The 21,540-nt window shown below is 37.2% G+C and overlaps 1 protein-coding gene across 6 annotated transcripts in view; it reads left to right on the top strand.

Annotated features, from left to right (window-relative positions):
- SMG7 (SMG7 nonsense mediated mRNA decay factor) overlaps positions 1-21,540 on the top strand; it is a 70,612-nt gene that overhangs the window by 15,636 nt on the left and 33,436 nt on the right. For 5 of the 6 annotated variants that reach the window (XM_060295543.2, XM_030849159.3, XM_030849158.3 and 2 more), the window contains exons 2-5: positions 7,063-7,201; positions 16,294-16,325; positions 18,723-18,840; positions 20,594-20,726. In XM_060295543.2, coding sequence (XP_060151526.1) covers positions 7,086-7,201; positions 16,294-16,325; positions 18,723-18,840; positions 20,594-20,726 — 399 coding nt within the window. In that variant the 5' untranslated portion in view covers positions 7,063-7,085. The remainder of the gene's footprint in view (positions 1-7,062; positions 7,202-16,293; positions 16,326-18,722; positions 18,841-20,593; positions 20,727-21,540) is intronic. The other variant, XM_030849160.3, reaches the window with a different exon arrangement.

The raw sequence follows: 21,540 nt of genomic DNA, 5'->3' as shown, positions 1-21,540 counted from the left end.
CAATACTTTATTATTATTAAAAAATGCTGTAATGAACATCCTGGTACACACATATTCTTGTGCATGCTTATTTGAATGACAAGATATGCACATTTCAGAATATTTTGTTAAGCGTGGTAGGCAGAATAACACGCCTCCCAAAAGACGTCTACATCCTGATCCCCAGAACTTATGAATATATTATGTTACATGGCAAGGGGAAAGAAATTAAGGTTACTAATCAGCTGACCTTAAAATAAAGAGATTATCATGGATTTTTTGGTGGGCCCAGTGTAATCACAAGAATCCTTTAACTGTGGAAGAAGGAAGCAGAAGAATCAGAACCAGAGAGACATGACTTCCCTGGTGGCACAGCGGTTAAGAATCTGCCTGCCAATACAGGGGACACGGGTTCAAGCCCTGGTCTGGGAAGATCCCACATGCCGCGGAGCAACTAAGCCTGTGTGCCACAACTACTGAGCTTGTGCTCTAGAGCCTGAGAGCCATGACTGCTGAGCACACGTGCCACAGCTACTGAAACCCACGCACCTAGAGCCCGTGCTCCACAACAAGGGAAGCCACCGCAGTGAGAAGCACACGCACTGCAACGAAGAGTAGCCCCTGCTCGCCTCAACTAGAGAAAGCCCGCGTGCAGCAACAAAGACCCAAAGCAGCCAAAAAATAAGTAAATAAATAAATTTAAAAGAAAAGAAAAGAACCACAGAGGATAACATCCTGTTGGAATGGAAGGGGGTCACAAGCCAAAGAATGCAGGTAGTCTCAATAACAAGGAAAACGCAAAAACTAGGTTTCTTCCCTAGAGCCTCCAGAAAGCAGCACAGCCATGGTGATACCTTGATTTTTACCGAGACTCACTCAGGCTTCTGACTTTCAGACCTGTAAGAGAATAAAATTTGTGTTGTTTTAAGCCACTAAATTAGTGGTAATCTGTTACAGCAGCAATGGGGAAATAATGCCTGGTAGATGTTGCCAGAAAGTTTGTACTGTTTATTCTGGCCCTAGCAGTGTTTGAAAAGTACCTGTTTCTGTACATCCTCATCAGTACTGAAGGTCTCACGATCTCACCTTTTTTTTGAAGCAGATTCCTTGATGTCTTTACTTGTATTACACACAGACAAGTCTATCCAATACTCTAGCATTTCCCAGAGTGTATTCCGCTGAACACGGGAAATTCATATATGTTAGGGTTCTCAATATATCCAAGGCAAAATAAATTTCAAAATACGGGGTTAAACTGGATTCTTTATGTAAGACTTCTCATAGTTTGTAACATGCTAATGTGTATTATGAACCTCCAAGAGGGAGATAGAGGTTGGGGTTTCCAAAGGTATGTCACAGCTCATAGAACTGATGTTTTCTTAGAACACTTTAAAACGCAGCTCTCCTTTTTCTGTTCTTTTCTCTCTTAATCTTTCTCTTTAATATATTAACCTTTATGTATGTCCATATTATATCTTAGAGTTTATTCTTCAGAATTCTTCTACCTCTAAAGTCTTACATTCAACCATTCCATTTTGACCACAGCCTGATCCGCATTAATCCAGCTGCTTCTCTGTTCAGGACTTCCAGTGTAGATTCCAAATTTTTCGCTATTAGTCACTTTCTGCTTTTTTCTTTTCTTCCTCCTCCTGTTTTTGCTCTTCTGCCCATTTTTTGATATATTACTTTAACCTGTCTTACCAGTATCCTCAGTCCTCTTGTCCTCCCAGCTCACTTGTCTAGGAAAATCTGCTCTGAATGATTCTGAAAGTATGCTTCTTTGGGTATTATGGATAGCCTCACTGGAAAAAAAAATCTTACAGACTGGCCAGTTGTTTAAATGCAGTCTTCCACTTCAATATCTATTAGTTGATTTTCCCCCCAGTTTTGCCCATTTCTTTACAGTAGTTAAACTTTTGCTGTTTTCTTGAAGTTTTACTCTCTTAGCAAATGGTCTTTATTTGAACATAAAAATAAAAACCTTCTGGTGGGACTGATCTGCTTCCTGTTCCTTCCTCTCCTAGCCCTTGCCTCTGTCGCTCTTAGAAAGGAAAAGGTTCTCATCTTCCTTATTAAGGTGGTTTTCGTTGTTTTTGCTCTGGATCTCATAGACTTTTTTTTTTTTTTTTAATTTACTTTTGGCTGCGTTGGGTCTTCATTTCTGATTACGGGCTTTCTTCAGTTGCGGTGAGCTGGAGCTACTCTTTGTTGCGTGTGCGGGCTTCTTATTGCGGTCTTGCTGTGGAGCATGGGCTCTAGGTGTGTGGGCTTCGGTAGTTGTGGCTCACAGGCTCTAGAGCGCAGGCTCAGTAGTTGTGGAGCATGGGCTTAGTTGCTCCACTGGCATGTGGGATCTTCCCGCACCAGCGCTCAAACCTGTGTCCCCTGCATTGGCAGGTGGATTCTTAACCACTGCGCCATCAGGGAAGCCCACAGACTTTTTTTATATTCAACCTTTTCCCTCCTTAATTGGAGCTTTGTCATAAACATTTGAGCAAGCTTCCCTTAACCTGTCCTTCCCTAGCATTTGTTCTATATTTATCTTCCCCATTTATCACCTTATAAACATCATCTATACTGACTCCCTCAACCCATTGTTCTCTGGTTTCTACCCCTACCTTTCCACTGAAACTATACTTGGTCAGGTCACCAAAGGCTTCTGTTTTTAACTCCAAAGACTCTTTTTTTAATTGAGGACAGGGACTGTTTTGCTAACACTTGTATCCCTAAGGCCTCTGCAGTGCCTGATGCATAGTGGAATCTTTGCATATGGTTGATGAATATTCATTCAAAGCATGTATGAATGTATTTCAGTTTACTAATGTCTGTTATGACTCTTTGCTCTGGCCTTGTTTATGTCTTCATGTGTTTCCTTGTTTTGTTTTGTTTTCTAACTCTATTTGAATTTGGTACTTTTTCTACTTGTCTTTTTCTTGTTATGTTCAGGATAATTCTTATATCGAAAGCTGTTATATCTCTCATGGGATTTACCTTGTCAGTGTGTTACTTTGCTTTCAAAAGTGGAGCTATATTATCAGAAAGTTTAGCCTGATACTCCAATATGAGCATTAGCCAAGCACAGCACTTAAAGGTATAGTGATTTAAGAGTAAGGCCTTTACTTTCTGGCAGCCCTGAGTTTGAAAACGGGGTGTATGATCTTGGGTAAGTTATCTAACCTTTTGATTCCAGTTTCCTCAGTGTTAGAATGGAAATAATATGTTTCCTAGGGTTTGAGAAGGAATAAATTAGATAACAGAGTAAAAGTTCTTAGCATGGTGCCTTATACCTGGTTAAAAAAAGAAGCAGTAGGACTTCCCTGGTGGCGCACCGGTTAAGAATCCGCCTGCCTATGCAGGGGACACAGGTTCGAGCCCTGGACCAGGAAGATCCCACATGCCGCGGAGCAGCTAAGCTGGTGCGCCACAACTACTGAGCCTGCGCTCTAGAGCCCGCGAGCCCCAACTAATGACCCTGTGTGCCACAACTACTGAAGCCCACGTGCCTAGAGCCCGTGCTCTGCAACAAGAGAAGCCACCACAAGGAGAAGCTTGCACACCGCAATGAAGAGTAGCCCCCGCTCGCCGCAACTAGAGAAAGCCTGTGCGCAGCAACAAAGACCCAACGCAGCCAAAAATTAAATAAATAAATTTTAAAAAAACAGAAGAAGAAAGTTACATTTACTTACATGTTTATTATTTCTGACACTCCTCATCTCTTTGTATAGTTCCAGGTTTCCATCTGGTACCATTTTCTAACAGCCTCAAGAGCTTGTTTTTAATATTTCTTATGGTATTGATCTATTGGCATCAAATTTTCTCACCTTTTGTGTTTCTAAAAATATCTGTTTCACCTTCAGTTTTAAAGGATATTTTTGCTGGATATAAAATTATAGATTGATAGGATTTGGGGTTTGTTCTTTTTTTTTCTTTCACTAGTTTAAAGATATTATTCCATTATCTTCTGGCTTGCATTTTTTCTGATAAGAATTTTGCCATTATTCTTATCTTTATTTTTTTCTCTGCCTGCTCTTAAGATTTTCTCTTTATCATTGCTTTTCAGCCATTTGATTACAGTGCCTTTGTATGGTTTTCTTTTGTGCTCAAATGCTCAAAGTTTATTGAGCTTCTTAGATATCTGGGTTTATAACTTTCATCAGATTTGGAAAATATTCTGTCATTAACTTTTCAGATATTTTTTTGTGTAATTGATATGAGCCAGATATGGTATAAACTCTTAATTTCTTTGGATCTGTTGCCTAAGTCAGCTGGTAATTTGATTTTGTTAATATGCTATAAAATTGTGTGTTATTTACTGTACATGTTGCAACTAAAGAGGTTTTTTTTTTTGTCTTCTTGTTTAGCAAAGAAGAACTTAAAAAGTGGGTTTTGTGTGATGCTGGAATCACAGTGAGGCTAGGCTATATCTTTCCTTTGGGGAGCAGTGTGGGAGAGTATAATAAAATTTGTTTGATCTTTATTTTAGATGGTATCTAAGAAAGTTGTATAGCATGAAGATTTGTCCACAAAGATATCATCTCCCCTTTTTTACCATGTATTCAGGAACTCTTTCTATGAATAGCTATATAATTGCAGTGCAAATTATTTGTAGTGATGACTTAGGGTCACTCCAAGGAATGTTCTGCTGTTGCCATTGAAGTCTGTGTATGTTTATTTTTCCTATATAATTTATGTAAGAAAATATAGTAAACCTGTGTTGTCAATTGTCTTATTAATCAAAAATTTCTAGAAATTAGGATTTTTGTTTTGCATTGTGATGAGGAGGAAGAGAGTGGGAAGAAGAACTAGAGAGACCTCTGGGACAGAATGTGTACCAGAGGCTAAAACCAATAAGATTTCCTGGAGAAGAGTTTTTCAGGTTTAAGGAAAAGGGGAATATGGGTGGGTCTTATGCTTTTAAATAGGCAAACTCTGAATAAAATCATAAGCAATAAAATAGTCACAATTTAGTGGGTTTTTTTTTGGCTGCATTGGGTCTTCGTTGTTGTGCGTGGGCTTTCTCTAGTTGCGCTACCCTTTGTTGCCTTGTGGGGGCTACCCTTTGTCGCAGTGCACAGGCTTCTCGTTGCGGTGGCTTCTCTTGTTGCAGAGTATGGGCTCTAGGCGCACGGGCTTCAGTGGTTGTGATGCACAGGCTCAGTAGCTGTGGCTCGTGGGCTCTAGAGTGCAGGCTCAGTAGTTGTGGCACGGGCTTAGTTGCTCCGCGGCATGTGGGATCTTCCCAGACCAGGGATCAAACCCGTGTCCCTACGTTGGCAGGTGGATTCTTAACCACTGTACCACCAGGGAAGTTCCACAGTTTAGTTTTGAACATGTGAATTGTTGAAAATTGAGGTCCGTATTGCATCATGGAATAATGAATAAACGAAGTTTAGGTTCTGGAATTCTGATACACCTGGATTTGAACCCCACTGTCTTTGTGATTTGGGGCAAATTTCCTAAAATCTCTGAGCCTTTGTTTCTTTATTTATTTATAAAATTGGAAAAATAGTAGTTACCTCAGGTTGCTATGAAAATTAAATCGATAATGGTTTATGTAATCCACTTGTCAATTACCTAGGTTCCCAGTGATTATTAGTTTTCTTTATATATTCACTTTAAATTTTATTCTTTCATTCAGGGACCTTTTAAACATTTATAATATTTAAACAAACCCCTATGGCATTCATGAGACTATACTAATGAGGTTGGGTTTTGTCATGAGGTATTTTCTCCCAGTCTTTTTCACTGAAGTACAGCTAAAGTCACGTGCTTTGGAAGTATGGAGCCAAAGTCCACATAGACCTCCTGCATGTTTGAAATTTCTCTAAGACTGGTGTTTTATTGTTAAAAATTATGAATAACTTTGTCTTCTATTCTAGAATTGATTAATGTGCATTCTTAGCTTCAGTATCCTCATTTTAGAATGAGGATAATAACATTTACATCTTAGGATTTTTGGGAAGAGTAATAATACCTATAATGATAATAATGACAATAATAGCTAACAGTTTTGAGGGCTTATTTAACAAGAAACAATCCTAGGTGTTTTATTTCTGTTACCTCATTTAATCCTCAAAACATCTCAATGAAGAAGGTACTTTTATTATCTCCTTCTTACTCCTGACAAAACTGGGGCATAGAGAAGCAGTTTTCCTAAGGTTATACAGCTAATAAGTGGCAGAGCATAGTTAGAACCCAGGCAGTCTGAATATAAGGTACTTAACTACTACATTTTATATTCCCATTCTGTGAGATCAGGTGTATAGAACATTTAGCATAGAATCTGCTACATAATAATTCTAAATGTAAGCAGTTATCAGTATTCAATAATAATTAATTTATTTTGTCCAAATCTTGGAGTTAACTTGATGTCTCTAAGAAATTGTGTTATGTCTTTCCTGTGGCTTGAGTTGTTCCTGGCATGCCGTTGAGTGCAGCGTGATACCCAAGCCCATGCCTTTAACCACTACTTTCTACTGCTTCCTCTTTCCTTGTTGGTCTGTGTCCACATTAGAATTTAAATCTGGTAGGAACTATAATCTGTTTTGTTCATCATTGTATACTTCGTCCTTAACACTGTATCTAGTACATAGAAATGACCAAATCATTGTTCAGTGAGTGAATGAAGATCTAAAACCTGCCATTTTCAGCTGGTCTTAGAATGTAAGCATTATTTATACCATCTATAAATGTGGTTTAATTACTTTACATGTTTTTCCTTCCATAAGCAGTCCAGTTTGGACCAACCATCTGCTCCTGTGTTCTACAGGGCACTCTCACCCTGGTGCTGCAAGAGCCCTGCTGGGTAACTGGTTTCTGCCTTATAGAGATCACTCAACTTGCAGGCAGGGAGGGAGATTAGAATAACACTTTGATCCCAAACTAGAATTGTAGAAATATACAAAACAGAATTTTTAAATGTGTATTCTAAAGAAACTAAATATAAAAAGGAAAAAAAGCTTTGATATTTTCCCTTTGCCTTTGACATTAGATCATTTTAAATAAAGAGAAAATTTAACTTTCTTCAAGGGGGTTCTCTGTTATTGTGGGTTAACTCATATTTTCCTCCTCTCCTCTATCTAGAATGTCTTAAACCATTCTACCTTATGAGAAATTGGATGTTCTTGCAGATAGTCATTGTGGGAGAAAACGTTTCATTTAAGTCCCAGATGAGGACCGGAAACTTGAAATCAGAGGAGCATCTGAAATCAAGTAATATTAGGTAGGATGAAAATTACAAGGGATTTCTACATGTTTGTATTCCTTTTAGAGATATATGTTAAAGTATTCATACACTATGAACACTAGTACAAGAATTAGAAGCTTTCTGAAGCATTTGATATTGGCCAGGATGGGGGAGGGGAGTGCTAATGGTTTGGGGTTTTTTGTTTGTTTGTTTTTTAAACTTATGTAGCTTCATAAGAACTTTGGCATGTTTACTTTGTCATGAGCGTTTATGTCTTATAGTTCAAGGAAAATTTTTAAACATTTAAATTTAAGAAATGTTTATGTTTATATATGTGGTCTCTGAATATTTATGATAAGCATAGGGACATGTGCTTTATCTTGTAGATTATCCTTTAAAATAAAAATTCCTATGTTTTGGGTTACATATATTGCATTTCATTTGAGTGCAGGGAACATCAGTTCTTGGTTCTATATGTCAGCCTGGATGCAGTCAAGCCTCCTAGGTGCCTATAGAATAGGTATATGATGGTATATGAGAAGCCCTCTGCAGGTAACTCTTGTCACAGCAGCTTGTATCAGTTCAAATGACAGTGTGAAGGTGCTTGATCTTAGAGATGGGGCTTTTAAATGAGAACTGCTAGTTGCCCCTACAAGTTGATACTATGACAGTGACACCTATAGCCAGGCCATTCCAGAAGACTTGCTTTACTGTGTAACGCTGATGAGCTTTGGAACCAGACTGCAGGGTGGAACCCAAGTTCTACCACTTCCTAGTTGTGTGAGTTTTTAAGTTTTATATAATCAAAGCTAATGTTTGGGGAGAAACAAAAAGTACAATACCATAAATTCTTTGCAATTTTTATGTATCAATCTCTGGTTTTATTTTATGTGCATACTAGAATGCGGTCATTATTACATTCAAACAGTTTCTCTTTTGTCACTTAGCCTTATGTGATGGTATCTAGGATTTTTGACCTCCACCTTGGAAGTTGTCTTCTTCAACCTAGTGTGTTGCTTCAGAAAGGATCCTTTGTCAGTGACTAGATTAGCAAAAGTAATTTGGTGGTCACTGAAGTATTCAAGTCATAGTCAGATTAACCCTCCCTCTTGGAGTTATCACTCATGTTCTTTTATGTAACTTACCTGTTGTCTTATTTATTCCTGATAGCAACTCTGAAAGGGAGTTTGTATCCCTGTTTTATAGATGAGGAAATTGAAGTTTCTTGGAAAGAAATTCCAAGGTAGCACTACTAATATGTAAAAAACCCAGATTCAGGGCCACGTCTTTTTTATTCTGTATCATTTTGTGTTACATAAAATTGCCTTAAGTATGATGCACATTGTACCATTCATTAATTCAGCGACATTTTAGTGAACAGCTATGACGTACCAGGCATTATTCTCTGTGTTAGGGAACCTTCTTCCTCACATTTTTCCATTGTGTCTAATTCATATGGCACTCATCACTTTTTCTCAGGTTCTTTTGCCTATTCATTTTGTAATTAGCTCAGAGACTTAACCATTCTCCTCAGTTAATCTCCCTCTTAGTTTCAGACACTGATCTGATTCTCCTACTTTATCTCTGAATTTGAGGCAATGTAGCAGGGAATTTTCTGGACATCTCTCCACCCTGCACTACTCCCAAATTTTCCTAGCGTATTTCTGTCTAATCTTACCTTCCTCCAATTTCATCCTGCCTCTTTTTCAAAGCCAGTCTTGCCTCCTGTCTTTTTCACATTCTCATGTCTTTTCATCTCTTCCAGAATCATGCTCTGTTAGTTTTGTTCTTTCCTATATCTTCAAGCTATTCCTTTTTCCTAGCTTTTCTTCATTCTAAACATGCTCAAGTCTCTCCCATTGAAAAAAAGCAACGTCTCTTTACCCATGGCCCCCTTCTCTTTCTCTTCACAGCCCGGTGTCTTAAGAGTTGCCTTAAACTTCTCCCTCTCATTTGTTCCTCATTCTCACTGCAATTTGACATTTTTTCTTTGTCTGGCAAGGCTATCGTTGACTCTTATTTCACCAAATCTAACACACCTTCCAATCCTTATAGTACTTACCCACTGCCTTTGAGATTGTTGAATACTCTTCCTTTTTATCCTCTTCTTTTCCCTATACCACTCTTCTCTTGCTCTCGTACACCTGTAGTTTCTTCTTGGTGTTCTTCATGGGCTGTCTTTCTTTTATCTGCCACTTAAAAATGAAGATAGGGAGCTAGCACCACCCCTCTGCCTTTCTGGGCAATTACATTTACTCTTACGGTTTTAACTACCATCGCTGTGCTGATCACTCCAACACTGTATCCCTGGTCTTGATGTCTCCCCTGTGCTTGACACTCATCTTTAAGTGTCTGCTTGCTCACCCCCACTTTGTCAAATACCCAGATGTCCAAGCCAACAATCTGGGAATGATTTTAGACTGTTTCCTCTGCTTTATTTTTCTCCTGCTGATTTTACTTCCAGATATTTCTTGAATCGAGGCTTTTCTGTTCATCTGTATTATCACTTCCTTTCTTCCAGTCTCGCCCTTTTAAAATCCACCTTCCATGCATCTTGTTGTTGTAGTCTTTTAAAAATGCAATTCTGACAATGCTGTGCCCCTGTTTAAAACTCAGCACTGTTCTCCTAGTAGTTAAAAGATAGAATCTGAGCTCCTTAACATGTCATACAAGGCCTCACAGTCTGCTCTCTTCCTTGATTCTCCAGCTCATCTTCTGTAGCTTCCTACCGTGCATTTGATCCATCAATCTACCTCCTTCACTGGCTTAGCTTTGTTTTTTGTTTTTTTTTTTTGTGGTACGCGGGCCTCTCACTGCTCTGGCCTCTCCCGTTGCGGAGCACAGGCTCCAGACACGCAGGCTCAGCGGCCATGGCTCATGAGCCCAGCTGCTCCGCGGCATGTGGGATCCTCCCGGCCCGGGGCACGAACCCGTGTCCCCTGCATCAGCAGGCGGACTCTCAACCACTGCGCCACCAGGGAAGCCCAGCTTTGTTTTTATTGTTGTGATATTTTCTCTGCCTGGAAGAATAACTCCTTCTCATACTTTGAGATTCCCAGACCAGAAATGGCCCTTTATAAAACTAGGTACACATATTCAAATTGTATAGATTGTAGAGTGAACGTTGTAAGATAGAGCAGTGGAGTGTCAGGAGATTTGAAAATTCGTGCCAAAACGTTCCATAAAGAGAGAAAGCAAGTTAGTATTTTTATTATCCCTTACTGAGAAAAGCTCCTTTAGGAGCAGCATCTTCCCTAGATGTTCTTTTCTATGTGAAATTCAACAGTAGAGTGATGTGATTTATTTTTTTCTGATTAATGCCATGAGACTTGGTGATATCTTAAAGATCTAAGTGTATATGTGCATGTGTGTCTGCATGTGTAAGCACACACTCACTTTATAGTGTCTACTGTCTGGCCTGTTATTTAACACAAATAATTATCATTAGGTTATTATGTTTATGGTCATAATTGTTGGCTACTGTTATCCCAAATACTCCGTAGTACTTTATGGAAATAGGTAAACAAATTATCTTGAAATAAAACCTGCTGTGGCTTTTATTTAAATCTCCAAAAAAAAGTTGCTCTAGCATTACCTCCCAGAACAAAAGAGCCTGATTTACCTTTCCGTAACAACTGTGAGTTTAGAGGATATTGGCTTACATTCCTATGTTCTGCTCATACGAGAAAGGGGGTTGGAAGGCCAGGTAAAAGGAATCCTTCATTGTATCGGCCCCTGATTTGGAAATGTCCTATATTTTTAAACCATGAATATTAATGTGTGATCATAAGAGAGATTATCCTGTATTTGTTACCTTGCATTATTATATCAGTGCTATGTATAATCAAGCTATTTGTTAAAGAAGATAACCATTAGTTTTTTTCCTCTAGTGACATTATTAAAAAATTACCATAAAATGTTTAACCTTTGAAAACCCCAATTCTTTGGGCAATTACTATCAAACATTCCATTTTTTTTTTCCCTTTACAGCCTTGTATAACAGGGGAACTATGATACAATGGTTAGGAGTTAGCCTCTGGAATCAGGGTGTTAAAATGCTACCTCTACTACTTGCTAACTTGATGACTTTGGGCATGTTACTTAATCTCTATCTCCTTGGGTTTCTTCAGCTATAACGTGGGGGCAATAATAGTACATAGTGAGGATTGAATGATTACCCTATGGAAAGCCCTTACTTTAGAACAGTGTCTGGCAATAATAAGTGCTAAATATAGTGTAAGCTATTTTAGTATATACCTAGTGCATTAGAATGCATTAAATGTATTTATAGATCTTGATGATCATGTTCTCTCCAAGAGTATTGTTTCAGATGGTTAGCTTTAAACGTATTTGATTATCACTGAATGTTTCAAATTTTATTCAGTCTTTTAATGACTTTCTCTTTTAGTGTTTGATAGAAATGCTTAATTTCCCTTATTTACGAACTGAGACAATATATTTAGTATTTTGAAAGCTTTATATTTTATAACTATTTAATAGTGCTATTTTATTATTGAAGGCATGATGATTTTACTTCTTGGATTCTTCATTCATTCATTCTTTTCATTAATTCCTTTAGCTTAAAGTAAGAATAAAAAGGATCTCATGTGGCCACACCTTCTAGAAGCCAAGAGGAAACATTTAAAAACTATTGTCTCTTTATATAAGCATTGTAACGTTAATCTTTAACAATATTGGTCTTTAACAAAACCAGTAGGTCATTGAGGTGTAGTATTTTTTCTTTATAAAAACGTAAAATAATCAAATAGCCAATTTTGTGCTAATCTTTATGAAAGCAGTTGGTATAAGATCACATATCTATTGATTTGATTTCTTGTATATTATACATTATTAAAAAAAACTAAGAGTTGTGTAGGGGTGGGAGAATAGGGATTCCTTTTCTTGTGAGATAATTTTTAGTTTAACCCTCTCACCTATCTAAATGGGTATTTTTGGTACACAGAAAAAGGAAGAGTTAGTGGATAATAATATATAAACCTAACCATGTTTTAAGCAATTTACAAATTAATTCCATCAGAAATATAGCATGGCTTACAAGTACTAACTTTCTGATTACATGAGACTATATTTTAACATAGTCTTCTTTGTGACAAGATTATGACATTAACAAATAAAAATAGATCTTTAGTCTGAGGAAACTGTTATTGATGATTCCTCATATGGGAAAACTGTTTGGTTTGGGAACTTACACATATTCGACTTCTCATTTTTGATGAAGTACTCCCTGAAGCAGGAGAGCCAGAATTTTCTGTAAAGGGCCCAGATAGTAACTGTTTTAGGCTTGGTGAGACATGTGATTGTTGTCTCAGCTACTCACCTCTGCTCTTGTAGCAGAAAGCAGCCATAGACAATATGTAAACGAATGGGCGGGACTGTTCCAATAAAATTTATTTATAAAAATTGATCCAGTGTGAAGGAGGGAATTTCATCCACAGGCTGACCACTGCACTAGAATGTGAATTTTACTTCTTGTGGTCCTTTTGATAAAAATCCCAGGTATTTATTTCCTAATGTGGTCTTTTTAAAAATATCTGTTTATTTAATTTATTTATTTATTATTTTTGACTGTGTGGGGCCTTAGTTGCAGCACGTGGGATCTTGGTTGCCCTTCGTTGCAGCACGTGGGCTCTTTGTTGCGGTGCGTGGCATGTGGGCTCCAGAGCGCGTGGTCTCTGTAGTTTGCCGCGCACAGGCTCAGTAGTTGTGGCGCACGGGCTTAGTTGCCCCGCGTCATGTGGGATCTTAGTTCCCCGACCAGGGATCGAACCCACATCCCCTGCATTGGAAGGCAGATTCTTAACCACTGGACCACCAGGGAAGTCCCTGAACCGATTTTGTAATTTAGACTAGTTGTCTTAAATGTTAGGGTTTAATCGACAGAGCACAAAACTGAACCTAGATAAGTCTACGTTAGCTTTTTATGTCATAGAATTTTTTTATTCTAATTTAAAAGAAATAGAAATGACTTGGACTTTGGAGTCAGAAAGAACTAAGTTTGTACTTAATTGTACCTAATTGCTTTGTGACTATGGACAAATTATTTCAGAGCTTCAACTTCCTTGTTTATGGGATGGGAATCATAGGAGCTATCTCCCAGGGTTGTTACATTTTCCATTTAGCTAGCTTTTCACCATTTCAATTTAGCAAGGTTATTTTAGTCATTAACACATGTCTCTTTCAGAACCTAGGAGAGAACTGTGCACAGAAGAGCATCTCTTCCCCTGTGTTAATAAGGAATCAGAACTCTTGGAATTTCAAAATGCTTGAATATTCGTGTCAGATAGTTTTTATGACATTTTTGCACTTTTGTTAGTGTTTGGATTTTTAGTTTTACATTTTTCTTGGGCAGATTATAGTGTATAAAAATGTAGAGTGAAATTTTGATCTTTGTTTATCAAAGCCTAGAAGCCTGCTCCAGAAACTGGTAGAATTATAGTTCTTCTCTTACTGATGGCCCATCAGAGAAGCAGATTATTTGGAAATAGTTCCTATTATATGCTCAATATGATCTTCATTTGACTGGAAATTGGTATCCTCGTTAGGCAGATGTTAGCATACCAAGATGACATTTGTTCATCTTTACAAGCAAATCTTGTTTGGAAAGAGAAAGCAATCATTAGACACATGATCCTAAGTGTATCTTGTATAAACTAGAGTATGTATTTTTAGCTAACATATGGAAGCATTGTGAAATAAGTCCTTTGTAACTTGGCAGCTCAGAATGAAAGGTATTGAATCCAGTGGAGATGCATAAGTAAGGTTGGCTGTCTCAGTATAAGGTTCATAAGTTAGTACTTTAGGAGGGTTTTGGGGTGGGGGAGGAGAGGAGGTTGTTGGTAGGTTAGGATGTGTGCTATTCCTAAGTATGATCTTAGGTTTTTTTTTTTTTTTTCAGTAAGCGGGCCTCTCACTGTTGTGGCCTCTCCCGTTGTGGAACACAGGCTCCAGACGCACAGGCTCAGTGGCCATGGCTCACGGGCCTAGCCGCTCTGTGGCATGTGGGATCTTTCTGGACTGGGGCATGAACCCGTGTCCACTGCATCGGCAGGTGGCCTCTCAACCACTGCACCACCAGGGAAGCCCCTGATCTTAGGTTTTAAGGGCATAAATCAAATACTTTGTGAGGTGTTTTTTTTTTTTTTTTTTACGGCTAAAGTTTAACGCTCAAACTAGGCTTTATGGATAATGGAATTTGATGTGATGTTACCTTTTAGGACTAAGTGTAGCTGTTTATTTGGTATTGTTCATTTATATTGATAGTTCTTGTGGTTTGTGGTTTCTATATCATCCTATTGTGATTCTATTTGAAAGCTTAATTTTTAAAAAATATAGATATCTTTTTAAAAGCTAAGAAAACAAAAAGATTCATGTTATGTTTTGATGAAGCTAAAATTCACAATTGTTATCAAATAATAAATTACATAAAGCATTTACAGTAAAACTTATAGAATCTCTAAATATTCTCTAGCTTTTATGTCAAATTTTGTTTTTAAAAATGGAAATCTCGTAAGTTTATATACTTACCTTTTTAGAGTATATGAAAATAATTTAGCCTTTTTCCTTTCTTCACTTAAAAAATATGTATTGAATGCCCACTATGTAGGCAAACAAGTTGTGATGGTGAGCATTCCTAAAATCTGTGATACACACTGTAAAGAAAAAATACAAGTGCTTTGAGAGCATAAAACAGGAATATCCTTCATGTATGCAGGGTTCAAGTAAAGCTTCCTGAGGAAGTAATGTCTCTACTGAGACAAAGGATGAGTAATTAACCAGACAAAGGAGGAAGATGTATTCCTAGCAAAGGGACTCTTCTTTACAAAGGCCCTGAGCGTCAAGGGAGCCAAGCACATTGGAGAATCCAGAAAGAAGTCCAGGGGCTGGAACACAGAGACCCAGGAGAGAAGAGAATAATGGTAGAAGTAGAGTACAGAGACTCTATTCAGTTACAGAGGACTTTGTAGACCACTTTAATAAAGATCTTGGTTTTTACCCCTAAAAGCAGTGGAAAATCATTAAAGGGTTTTAAGTGCGCAATTGGTGAGGTCAGATTTGCATTTTTTTTAAAGATCCCTCTGATATCAGTGGAGAGAGCAGAATGAAATGAGACAAGAGTGAAGTGGAGAAAACAATTTGGTGGCTTTGCAATAGTCCAGGCAAGGGATGGTTGTAACTTGAATTATAGTGACTGAAGAGGAAGTAAAGGGAGAGCTACAGATTCAAGATGTATTTGGTAGGTAAACTTTTTTGGAGTTGATAGATTACGAGGGATTTGAGAGAATGTTATCATGGATGACTTCCAGGTGTCTGCTTTTCACAACTGGAAAGCCATGATACATTTGCTAAGGTACAAATCACTAGAAAGAGAACCAGGGATGGGTCATGAGTTCAGTTTTGGACCTCTTGAATATAGGCAATTCTTGAAGAATTTGGGAGAGAGAAAAGAAGCAGCAGCTAGAGGAAAATCTAGGATAGAAGGTTTTAAAATCTGTGAGAGAATAGGGCATGTTTAAATACTGTGAGAAGGATCCAATAGAGAGGGAAGTTTTTAAATTATTGGAAGAGGGGAGAGAGTAATTAAAGGAGCAGAAGTCCTTAAAAAGGTTAGAAAGAGCATACCTAAGTGTAATTACTGGTCTTAAGTAAGAGATGCAGTACTGCTAGTATTTTAACAAGAGTAAGAAAGAAGAGGGCTCTGTGACTCTAAGTGTTTAGTAACTGGGCATTGTTTTTCCTGAGGTATGGGGCTGTCCTTTGCCGAAAAGAATTGAGGAGAATGGAGATTTGAAATAGTTATAGTGGCTAGTGAATTGAGAAACATAGAATTTCCTGGCCTCATGGAGGGAAAATTTGGAGGTAAACAGTAAGAAAATGAACTCCACTCAGTAGAAGAGTTCACGATGACCCTGTGAACTTGTAAGGAATGGCATCAATTTGCCAAGATCTAATGCTACTCTAAACATTAAAGCAGGGACACTATTTGCAGTGCCACAAATAGAGCTGTTATACATTCTTACTGTCATATATAATTTTACTTAACTTTTAGTGTTACTTATGTTGGGTGAGCCTAGTTTGTTTCTAACTGAGGTTCTTTTTCCCTTTTTTAGGCAGGCAGAAGTCCTGAAGGCTGACATGACAGGTATTCGCTGGCTCTTTTGTTCTTCACAACTTATTTTATACCATTAAATTAAGGGAAGTGTATCATCTTATTATACTACTAGTAGTACTGTCCTGGTTGCCAGAGGGGATGATAACTTACTATTTATTTTAAATATTTATTGTTTTTATACTTTGAATTCTTACTTAGATGGCTTGTCAAAATTTTTATGTTATCTGTGCTACACTGAGTTGAATATTACTTAATTTAATGCATATGCTCATTTAATTTTTACAAACTATTTATCAGCTACTTAAGAGATACAGAAAAAATAATTCATATACCATATAAACACAAATATCTCATAGTATTAGATTTATATCTTTGTGTTTATAATTCCCCAAACTTGAATAGTAGGTAAACCTTCAGAAAAAAATGTTTGCAGGAAAACTCTAGCAAATTGAAAGTCCTTGAAATTGAATGAGCTACCTTGCCACTTTTCTTTCTTTTCTCACCTTTTTTGTTTTGAGTAACAGCCAAGGTGTTTTTGAAAGGATAACTGGAATTAGTCACTAAAAGGAGCAGATGAATTTAACTCCAAAATAAGGAAATATATGGCAATAACTATGTAGTGATCAATATGTTCTCTATAACAGCATAACAGCAATACGCTTTCTATAACCATCCTAAAATGTAAAAAAAAATAAGTGCTAATGGATCTCATGCTAATTTTTGAAGATTTTAGTTCTGCAGTGAAACCTGCAAAGAGTTAAACTTGTAAGCAGCATACCTGCCAAAATTTACAACCAAGAGGAAATGGGCTATTTAGATCTCTTTTTCTCAACCTCTAGAATTGCAGGCTAATGTTCTAAGAATTTTAGGTAATCTCATTGTCATCTTGCTCAAGAAAAATAATGGAAAAACCAAAAACACTTTTTATAGGTTTGTAGTTCTTCCCATTATTAACATAACTGTCATCATCTTCCGTACTATGGATTCTGATGTCAGCTCTGAGCTACTGTATTATGCTCTTGTATTGGCATTGTAAGCATAATCTATATTGCGTGACAGAAATTGTGCATGGAACAATGTTAAGCCATCTATATACCTTTTACATTTTCTTAACTCTTGAACACCCGCAATAAGTAGGCTTAGGGTTTGACTTTTGTAGGGGACATTTGACCTGCCCAGAAGGTGACCTGTCCTTAAGATACTAAGTCTGCTCATTTAAATGACAGTCTCACTGATAGGTCAGAGTTAATGATCCCTTACATTCCTTTTCCTGCAATCAGTGAATTGAAGCAGGGTTGAATAAATCTATAAATCTATTTATTTAGTCATTAAAAGCTTAATAAGGAAGGGACCGAGAACCTGATACCAAAAAATAGGCCCTATTTTTTAGGAGCCAGCAAACTCTTGTAAGGATTAACTCTGATGTCTGGGAGTTTCTGTATGCAGAACAGGATTATGCTGGCTGTAGATACTAATAGCAGACCTAAAGGAGAGTGAAGATTATGCCATTGTGCAGCGGCAAAATACTAAATGCAACCAGACAGGCTAACTAGCAGCCGGAAATATATAATTGCAAAGTCCATTATTAAGTTCTTCTCTTGAGGCAGCTCACTGTCAATTATTGCACTCATAAGCCTAGTAATCAGAAAGGCTAATGTGCCTTGTAGGACTCTGGCAGACAATATGGCCCCAATTTGGTATTACATATAGTTATAGCCTGACTTTCTGATTTCATCTTGCACCCAGTCTCTCATTTGGCCTCTTGAGCAGTTTAATCACTGTCTGCTACTGGTCCTCATTTACGTTAAATAGCAAGTACGTATTGCTCACAAAAGTGTCTTGGCAAGCAGTCTACCGATGGTTAAAATAACACTCACTGTCAAGACTTTATTGGCTTGACATACATAGGAGAGTAGGAGTAATAGCAGAATGCCCAAACAGCTGCTGGATTGTGAGCTGACAGGAGGATTCTGTAAGGACAATTGTGAAAATGATTCAAAAGAAAAAGAAAGGCTTCTTTGGACAAAGAGATATAGTTATGAGAGTAAACAGACCAACTTGGCAGTCCTTCATTTCAAATGGGGTGACTTATTATGAGGCATATGGCTTCCTATGGTATGAATACATAGAAATCCAAACCAAGATCAAAGGGTGAGCCATTCTCTTTTTTTAAGCCTTTTTCATTTCATGGCATTATTTCAAAACTAAAAGACAAATACAGAAGCATTTTGAAACAGATGTAGTCATTAGCCAAAAGGTGAAAGTCATCTGAAATGTAGTAGTATAAAACTTCTGCAGCTATCTATGATATCTGTTTAAAGCATGTTTTTGCTTTGGGGAATGGAGAGTGAAGGAATCGTTGGTGTGGCATAATGGTCTTAACTATCTGTTTATCATCTACTGTTCTGTTTTTGCTTTGTTACTCAGATTCTAAGCTGGGTCCAGCCGAGGTCTGGACATCCAGGCAGGCTCTGCAGGACCTGTACCAGAAGATGCTGGTTACTGATTTGGAATATGCTTTAGACAAGAAAGTAGAACAGGATCTGTAAGTACTATCATTTGGGATGTCCCTGTAAGATCAGGAATCTCACCAAGACTTTAGAATAGAAGAGAACAATTTGGTTGTTTCTTTTTAACCTATTTCAGAGTAAACTTTTTCTATGAAAAAAAAAAGGAAAGAAATTCTAATACTTGTGATCTTTTTGAACAAAATATTTGACCATTGATATTACTTTAGATACAGTCTTAGGTAGCAAGAGGAGAAATGTTTAGAGTTGAGTTTTATTAAGGTCTTCAGGGCGTACCATAAAAACAAATTTGTATGTGTTTCAAGTACTAAGAAACAGTGTTTGGATTCTCTGTATTGTATTCAGTCCTATATTTGAGCCATGATTTAAAAAAAGAAATACGAAGTAGGCTTTCTTTGATAAATATGATTCTATCAGTTTCTCCCAAAGGAAAATGTGTTTCCATTGTAAGGAAAGTTCTTCCTTTTAATCCAATAAATAGGTGTTTCCTTTTTTCCCCCCTAATAAGACTAAAGAAAGATTTTGTATATTTAGGCTATTCCACTCATTCTTTCTATTAGGGATGAAATAGTAGATGACCAGATTCCCAACTGAGTAAATAAATGTCTTTCATGGAAGGCCTTGCCTTATAAATTGGAACAAGGACATTAGCCTGGTGGAAAATTAAAAATCAAGAATATTCTTTTCAATAATGCCTGTTACCCTAAGTAGTGGTGAAGATTAGTTTTTCCTATATAGCACATCTAACCTTTATATTGTTAGGAGATCTAGTAATAGAGCTTAATCACAAGCACTCAAACCCATATTTTTGATATTAGAGTCATGGATAAGATGGCATCAAAAATGCTGAGGGAGTGATTGATTGCCCTCATAAATCATTAAAAACCCCAGTGCTTCAAAAGAGCCTCAAAAGCTGCTGTTGATAAAGAATTAGGTACTTTCCAGGTAGGTTGTAAACCCTCTATCTGTGTTTGCTTCCTTCAGCCAGTAATATCTTCCCTCCATCCTAGTTCCCTTTTTTTGTTTTGTTTCTTTGTGATTTCCCCTGTGATTTCCAAATTAGGGAGTGACTGTATTTCACCACAACTGAATTTAAAATGATTCTCTATACAATTCGAAAGGCATTTTATAACAGGATTTTGGTGTGCCATATTTCAGCATTGTGTTGTTTCTTAGTTTGAACAGCCAAAATTGAAATGTCAAAATGAGTTTATATTTCAAGCTCTAACGAAAATATTAACCCCAAGAGAAATAAACAAACTATTAAATAGAACTAGAACTGAGTGCTGTGGGAAATAAGTTTTAGAGAAATAAGAGATATGGCTTAATGTTTACAAAAAAATCTCCCCCACCCCCACCCCCAGACATGCCACTTGTTACAGAACACTCACATATTTTTTGACACAATGGTGCAATGTATGGAAATTTGTTAATAGCTTGCTTTTACTTTGGTCTTGCCACTGTAGTTCTAATTTTGTATGAGGATTCCTAAATAGGTTCTAAGTCTAGTAGCCCTAAAAGATTAATAACTGAAGCCACAGTCTGATTATTCGAACATTTGGTAAGTGTTTACTAAGGTCAGTTGCATTCTACTGCTTGTCTAGTCTTGTTCAAAGGGGAGCATAAAGTTATTTAAGTGAATAACTTTAATGCAGGTTTACTGTCTAGTGTGTTATAATTATAACAAACAGTTCTTTCTTGTTCTCAGGGGGACCAGTGTCTGCCCAGTGAGTCACTGCTATACCAAATAGAATTACATTTTGTTTTCAGCTGGAATCATGCCTTTAAGAATCAGATCACAACACTACAAGGCCAGGCAAAGAATCGAGCAAACCCGAATCGGAGTGAAGTTCAGGCAAACCTTTCTCTGTTCCTAGAGGCAGCTAGTGGCTTCTATACTCAGGTGAGTTCTGCACTGTATACCAGTTTTCCTAAAATTAGTAGTGAATATTCTCTTTGTACACATCTTGTTCATATAAGCACTTGGGATACCCACTGTATGGTCCATCCAGGAGTTGATCACCTATAATCTCAGATGAATCAAAATGTCTGAAATTACTTACCATAAGACCTTTAAAACAGTAAAGACTCTGCTCTTAAAAAGGTGATGGTTCAGCTTAAAGATTAGAGGTATTATTGTGTGAATTAAAAAAAGGGTAATGAGAGCAATGCCTTAGTGAAACAGCAGAAGTAGTGAGTTACAGGTGGTAGTAGAGCAAATGTAAATGTATGGGTGTAGTCATTGTGAAAGTAACAGCTATGTTTTGCCAGGTAAGAAATAGTCAAAATTCGTGATATCAAGTGAGTTTTCATAGTATTATATATACAGTAGAATTTATCTGGCGCTTCAGTGCTATTAAACTACCTAAGAAATAGAGCAGCCTTTCCTCAGTTTGAATAGTAAGTTATTATTTATTGTCTTCAGAGACTTTCCTTGTCCTTAATTACATCTTGATATGACTTCTGAATCAGGCGAGGTAAAAGAATAAATAAATCTTTTTGGACAGTGAATTTTATTTAAGCAGAATTCTTTAGAAAACATCATCTCATCCATTTGTAATAGCATTCATAATTTAATTAATAACATGTGTATAAATTCTCATCTTATAATGACAAGACAAGGTTTTGCAGATCTTGCTCCAAAAGAAATTCAAGAACCTACTCTCTGTGCTGCTACTTGACCATTGCTACCTGTATTTTGGCTCCATTTTGGTTTT

This window comes from Globicephala melas, chromosome 1, assembly GCF_963455315.2.
Source record: "Globicephala melas chromosome 1, mGloMel1.2, whole genome shotgun sequence".
Taxonomy (NCBI): Eukaryota; Metazoa; Chordata; class Mammalia; order Artiodactyla; family Delphinidae; genus Globicephala; species Globicephala melas.
This window is presented reverse-complemented; position numbering and strand designations above follow the sequence as displayed.